The 7285-nt window shown below is 51.8% G+C and overlaps 1 protein-coding gene across 1 annotated transcript; it reads left to right on the top strand.

Moving 5' to 3' along the window:
- The first annotated feature begins 920 nt into the window (after positions 1-920).
- Positions 921-6849, top strand: LOC142837034 (voltage-dependent calcium channel gamma-5 subunit-like). The gene is made up of 3 exons (XM_075951850.1): positions 921-1411; positions 4337-4482; positions 4776-6849. Exons 2-3 carry the CDS (start codon positions 4390-4392, stop codon positions 5031-5033), a joined length of 351 nt encoding a protein of 116 aa, XP_075807965.1. The 5' UTR covers positions 921-1411; positions 4337-4389; the 3' UTR covers positions 5034-6849.
- The last annotated feature ends 436 nt before the right edge of the window (positions 6850-7285 follow it).

The raw sequence follows: 7285 nt of genomic DNA, 5'->3' as shown, positions 1-7285 counted from the left end.
GCTCCTCTGAGGGTGTAGTGCAAAAGCTGGTCCAACTTGCATCCTGGGACAAAAGACTTGTGTCCCATCTCCTGTGGGATTTCAGGGTTGCTTACTTGGAGGGGTCATCATTCTCATAGCTACCTTAGAAGAGATATGGGGGAAATCTACTCCTCTCCATCCACCCCTATGATCGATTAGGTCACTGCATGGGTTTCTTCCAAGGTCCTGGAGGAAGGCTCTGAGCAGAATGGGCCAGAGGATGCCTCCGTGTGACCCAGCAGCTGGCTAATACCTTGTTTCATGGAACTCTAGCACCACAGAAGTGTTTGCAGCAGCACGGAGTGCTGTGGGGGTGTGGGGACTGTCCATACTTTATTTGCTCAGGGAGTCATAGTTCTTCCGGAAGGCGGAGAGGCCAGGTTTATTTATGCTGGGCTTCTGTTCAGGGTTTGCTCTGAAACAAAGATTTGCTCCCAAAGAGAAGATCAAAAATCACCTCTCTCAGAGCCCAGAACCCTCTGAGTTCATCGTGGAGGATACTGGAGACAACCTTGCTCTGAGCCAGGAGACACCTTCTGGTCCATTCAGCCATATATCAGGCACCTGCTGTGTACAGCATACCAGACTAGGTGACAGTAAATTTTTTTAAAGGAAAGAAAAAGCAGTGGCTCTTGTCCTTTGGAAGGCAGAATAGACACCCCTAAAGGCAGAAGAAAGGGCCAGCAATGCTGCTGAGCGTAGCCAGCCTGGTCCTTGGGCTTTATTATTTCGGGTTTTTTTCCTATTTGTTTATTTGTATTTCCATCCCCCAACAAAAGATAACTTTCCCGGGGCAAGCATTTGCACATTGCACACTATTTACCAGACATGTTAGACAAGGGGGGCGCTCACACTCTCAGAGGAGAAAGAACAGCGAGCGCTTCCAGCCTGGGGTCATTAATATTCTCTGAGGAGTTCTGGGAAGGTGCCACAGGGAGGAAAATTGCAAGGATAGTAGCTTTCCAGATACCTCTTTCAATCTCCAGGGCGAAGTTCGGGAGAGCAACCCACAGGACATTCCTCAAGGATGCAACAGGAGCACCGGTGTGGGTTTCAGGCCTCCTGTGGGGGAGGAGGGGAGGTGGGTGTTGACGAAGGAGCCCGGAGTGGCTCGGTGGAAAGAGGAGAGTATTCAGCTTAGACCCCGCCAGCTCCAAAAGCAATTAAGTGAAGAGGCCACTGGCCTGAGGCAGAGTCTGGCATGGTTAAGGGGAGGTGAGGCAATGCCTGTTAAGCTGAAGCGGAGACAAGCAAAGAAAAAGTAAAGGTTCGGAGAAGGAGCTGAGAGCAGAGTGGAAACAGCTGGAAGCTGCAATATTAGGCTGCTCCGCTTTAATACAGTTGCGGTGTCCCTGCCTCTACCAGCAATGGACCATCAGAAGGGACAGTGGTGAGTCACATCCTCAGTGCCCCCTCGGAAGTCCAGAGCTTCCCAGCGCCAGCCAGAACCCCTGGGCTGCCTGGGTGGGGATGGTGGTGGTTTGCGTCTGGCTCGCCCTAAAGAACGCCTCCGATCTGTGACCCATATCTGGGGCTTTTGGAACACTGACATGAGTCTCACTCTACATCCGTGCCTAGTCCTCCACAGCCAGGTACAGACACATGGCTGTGGGGAAGGGGGAAAGGGAACACACTCCCCCAATTCCACAGATTGCAGAATCCCCGAGGTTGGGTAGAGGGGTGACCGGAGACGCGGCTTTCCCAGGGTCCTTCCAGGGAACCAACCTTTCCCTCTGCTTCCTTCGCTCTAATAATGTGAATGAAGCTTGGGAGAGAAAGTGAGCGAGCGTGAGAGCGGGGAGGGGAGTGGGGGGAGGGGAAATCCCGGCCAGGGGAGTGCGAGCGAGGGGCCCGAGGCGGAGGACCGCCATTGGGACCCAGATTAGGGGCTGAAATCCAGAACAACGGTTGGTCAGAGAAAGCTAGAGGAGAAGCTGATCTATGCAGGGAATAGGAATTAGACAAAGTCAGAATTAGAGAGAAGAAAGGGGCCCGGGGAGATGGAAGAGCTCCAAGTGTTGGAAACCCATGGAGTCTCTGGGGGCCTGAGGAAATGTATTGGGAAGGGAGACTACAGAGGCACCTGAATTGTCTTGAGATCTGAAACTTGGTAAGAAGCCTTGAGAGGATTCTGAGCCAAGGAAGAACATCGGATGTGGTTGTTAGAACTCACTCTGTTAGGAACCCTGAGGAAGGGAAGTGAGCCAGGAGCCAGGGAACCTGCACAGAGGTGGCTCCGGGAGGTCCAGGGGATGGGCAGTAATGGCACAGACTGATGTGATACTGCGACAGAAAGAAGGAGGAAGCTCCTGTGACATCCAGAAGGTAGATTCACTAGGACCAGGACTAGGCTGTCCAGGGAGGCACCAAGGATGAGTGCTGTTTCCTTGCTGGGGCGTTCCTAGATCACATCCATGATCTAGGAGTCTCAGACAGAGAAACAGCTTTGCACAAAGGTTGTAAGACTGGTGTGGGAAACACTGAGTGTGAGGAGTCCATTGTGGCACCAAGGAGAGGTATCTAGAAGGCGGCCAGACATCAGGGGTTGGAGGCTCACGGAGTCACCTGAATCGAAGACAAAGATTGGAGAGCTCTCAGCCCTAGAGGATGAACGCGTGAACCATAATGAGTGACAGAGAATTGTGTGAGAAGGCAAAGGATTGTGGTGGATAAGACCGGTGCCTTCTCCCTGGGGACCTCAGGAAGACCTTTTCTCTAGAGAATAATGGACTGGCTTTTGGGGCACACATTGTAAGTGCCTTGAATTGTCTGGGGAATAGAGTTCTAGGAGCTGATGCCCAGGTAGAACGTAAGGTAGGTGGTTTGAATAGGATGAATAGATACAGTGGCTGGACGGATGGATGGATGGATGGATGGATAAATGGATAGATGGATGGATGGATGAATGGATGGGTGGATGGCAGATAGATGGATGGATAGAAAGGTTGATGAACAGCTATAAGACAGTAAAGGAAAAATGATTCTCTGGCATAGGCACCCTTATTGCCTACTGGCTTGCCAGTCCCTTTAGGACCATTCCCCCATTTCCCTGTCAGCATAATCTTTAAATCAGGTGGAAGGCAGATTACTTGACCCCTAAGAACCATTCTTCCTTTTTTTTCTTACACACACATACACACACACACGTGTGCGCACACACATACACACACGTGTGCGCACACACACACTCCTCTGCCCATCTGGGTTTTTGCTCTACCCACCAACAACCCACCCGCCATGCATTCTCCCTTCTAGTCCACCTTTCCACTCTTTCATCCCCGAAATGAGTCCAATAACACCTGGAATATCAGAGGCCAGCATTGCTATGGTAGTATTCCGGCTAGCCAGAGCGGGGCAAACCCATGGCCAGGCTGTTAATTTTTCCTCCCGTGAACTCCAAAGCAGCCAAAATGATCGGAGATCAGGATGCCTGAGATTCCAACAGTGAGTGAATCACAGGACCATAAGTCTAGGATGGAGGTGACACATGGGCTTCATGACAACAGAGGGACGTTTGAGGGCAGCAGTGACTCACACTTGAGCTAAGAACAGGGCAAGGTTTGAATCACACCTGTGTATCTCCCTCTCGCATCCATCCTTGGAGAGGCCCCAATTTCCTAAAACAGTGTGGATGGCCTGAAACCTGGCCGGTTCAGTGGAGACCGATTAATTACATCTCGACTCAATTACACTCGCTAATTGGTGGAGCTGCTGCCTGAGGCAGTCACGTGCACAATGGCAGCTGGAGTTTGGGGCCCCAGTAGCCTCCTGGTTCATGCTGGCCAGGATCTGAACAAACTTCCCTTACATCTCCTGGCTGAAGATCTCAGAGAGGACATACTGTGTTACCAAGTGGTCTGCAGAGGCCCCAGGCCATAGTGACATAGGTACCATCCCCTGCTGGAGACAGGGATTGGAAGCCCTGCAGACAAGCCTTATCTTAGCCCTCACATTAATAAAAATCCTCTTAATAACTCAGGGTTCACACCCCAGGATCATAACAATGTTTCAGGACAATTCAGTGCCAGAAGCCCAGAGGAGGCCCAGTGAACAAGGATACGGAAGGATATTGCAACAGAGGTCAGTATATCCATCGCTGGGCTTGTCTCAGCTCAGAGAACGGTTGGACAGGGAGATATCGTACTTACACCTGTTAACTCCCTAGAAGATGCGGGTGTAGACAGAGACATCAGGAGGCAAACTCATGCTCACTCTGGAGCTCCAAAGTGAAGGCTTTGATCCCAGCGGTACCATATTGGCCAACTCCCTGGACCTCCAGGCTGAACGTGCCCTTCTCTCCCCTCCCCTCATCCAGGCCTCTCTCTTGTGGTGGGCCTGGTGCTGTACATCTCTAGCATCAATGATGAGATGCTCAACAGAACCACGGATGCAGAGACCTATTTCAGCTACAAATATGGATGGTCGTTTGCCTTCGCTGCCATCTCCTTCCTGTTAACAGAGGTATCCTGCCCCATACTGCCCTGTGCCAAGTTGGTACTGCCCTACCCGGAAGGGAGGAGTTTAGCATCCCACAGTATCCTAGACCACTCTTCCCCAGACTCTACCTCTCCCTGGCTTTCCCGGGTCTCTTCTATTATGAGGTTCCCAGAGCCCACTCCTGTCCCATGCACACTGTCCCTCCCGTTGGAGAGGCTCTATGACTGTGTTCCAGGAAGACCCAGCCAGGACATTACCAGTCCTCCCCCCACCCCGCCCCATCACTGAGCTCTCCCTCTGCTTCTCTTTCACTGTAGAGTGCTGGGGTAATGTCTGTGTACCTGTTCATGAAGAGGTATACTGCCGAGGACATGTATCGACCTCACCCGGGCTTCTACCGGCCACGCCTAAGCAACTGTTCCGATTACTCTGGTCAGTTTCTACATCCGGACGCCTGGATCCGGGGCCGCAGCCCCTCAGACATCTCCAGCGATGCCTCCTTACAGATGAACAGCAACTACCCGGCTTTGCTCAAGTGCCCAGACTACGACCAGATGTCCTCGTCTCCCTGCTGAACTCTGGCCTCCTTCCCACCTGAACTTGGGACGGCTGGACAGCCTTTCCCTTTCCCCCTGAGCCAAGGCCCAGGCCATTCCCCCCCCTCCCCCCCTGCTTAGCCGTCGTCACCTGACCAATCCTCTCCCTGCTCCCAGAGTAGCTCTTCCTTCAGTGGGCATCAGAGCCTGGAGTCACAGGCGTGCTGATTGGCTGAGGGCATGTTTGAAGTCCTGCCTCCAGAGTGCCAATCATAGCCGTGGGCCCCTGGGAAGCCAGCAGCCCTTGCTGTGCTGTATCTGAAGATGCCCCGTGTTCGAGTTATATTTTATTCTTGCACTTCCGGGTCAGCCAAGGTTAGGCTGGAGTTGCCGAGTTTCTGATATAGACAAAGCCAGACTTGAACACTTGCCAACCAAGCTGGCTCTCCATCCGTGGTCTATGCTGTGAGGCCAAAAGGTGATTCTGTTCCAGCGGTCTGGCTGGCTCAGAAATCTCAAGCAAACACTTCCTTAAGAGACACTCTATCCTTTGATGTCGTTAGTGTCCCTCCACAAAACACATCTCTCTGTGCGACACTCTTCCCCAAGGCCATGAACTTTCTGTCTTTCATCCTTCCAGAATGCAGCTGCCCTAATCAGGGACTAAGGTAAAGTATTCAGCGGTGCCAATGAAGTCACCAAGGTGTTAACGGCTGAAGATGTCTTAATCCACACAGCCCCTTGATAAGGCATTCCACAGGGGCTTTTGATGCCTTAACCCAAAGAAGTGACAGATGACAAGAACTCAAGAATTTGATAGTTCTGTGTTCAGAGCTCCAAGCATTGTGTCCAACCCTGAGGTCATTGTCCCTGACTCAAGGACCGTGCGTCCATCCAAGGTTCTAAGATCTAGTTGTGTGGACAAGTGTCTGTGCCACCTGGAGCTGCCAGCCGGGTTTGACAACACGGTGCGTTTTGAGCCCAAACAAGCCAGATTCCAGCTGATCCAGCTGCCTTGCCAAGGATGTCTGTGAACATGTGGGGGTTGCCAATTTTATCCTAGTAGGGGGAAGCATCTGCTTCCCAGCTATGTGACATATGTGGACAGGTCACATGCCTGCAGAAGGCCAGACAATGTGACCCTGCTATCCTGGTGGGGAAGCTGAGCTGGGAGGCTGCAAGCAGCTCCCGGGAAACCCCGTAAACCCCCATAGTTCCCCAGGTGTCAGTGCAGCTTGACCATTGTTTATCCAGCGAGTTTGGAGAGGCAAGCCGATGTGGCGCTCTTTGCTGTGTATTTTTGCCATGCCCACTTTTGCCTCGCTCTCTTTAAGACGCCAAATGTCCCCAAACACACAAAGCCACAGCAGGTAACTCGCAGGCTCTGGCAAGTGGCACAGGAAACCACACAGCTGGTGGCTACTGAAGATCACTGGTTGAGTCAGCTTGGAGGAGGCCATAAGGACTGATCTGGGGGGCGTTTCCTCTGGCTTAGAGATAGCTACCTTCTTGCTGTGTGCCCATGTGCCTCTGAGACTTTGTGTGTGTGTGGTATATCCAAATTACCTCTGAAAAGGACACCAGGGGCTGGGGATATTAGCTCAGTTAGAGCACTTGTCTAGCATGCATGAAGCCCTGGATTCAACTCCTAACACTATATAATCCAGGTGTGGTGGCACACATCTGTATTCCTAACACTTGGAATGTAGAGGCAGAAGTTCAAGGTCACTCTCACCTACATAGCTAGTTTGATGCCAGCCTGGGCTGTGTGAGACTCTGTTTCAAAAAAACTTTAAAGTCATCAATTATGGGTTAGAGCTCATCCCAATAAATTTGGTGATCACTATTAATATAATCATTCAAGTACCCATATACAAATATATCCACATTCTGAGGTACTGCAGACTGGGGTCTTGGAGAACAAATCTGAGGGAGGTCACCACTCAGCCCCTCACATGCAGGGTGCTTAGTAACAGTTCAGCCCCTTGGTTTCACAGCATAGTGGATGGGGAAGATGAGAGAAGCTGATTTTTGTCTCCGGGCTCAGCCACTGACTCACTGCGAATCCTTGGGCAACCCCTTCTATTCTGAGAAGCTCAGCTGAGAGTGTTTCCAAGCCCACTCTCCACGCCCACACCCACACCTCTAATGATTTGGTCCACATTTTTCTTGTATGCCAGTTTCCGTATCTGCCTGTGAACTGAGAGCGACAGGCAGGTCCCAGCCTCCCACTCCATCGGCACCCCGTGATGATCGTCATCCGCTTTTGTCGCCGCTTGCGAGGCTCTGTT

Source organism: Microtus pennsylvanicus, chromosome 1, assembly GCF_037038515.1.
Source record: "Microtus pennsylvanicus isolate mMicPen1 chromosome 1, mMicPen1.hap1, whole genome shotgun sequence".
NCBI lineage: Eukaryota > Metazoa > Chordata > Mammalia > Rodentia > Cricetidae > Microtus > Microtus pennsylvanicus.
Note: the sequence above shows the minus strand (reverse complement) of the source record. Positions and strands in the feature narration are given on the sequence as shown.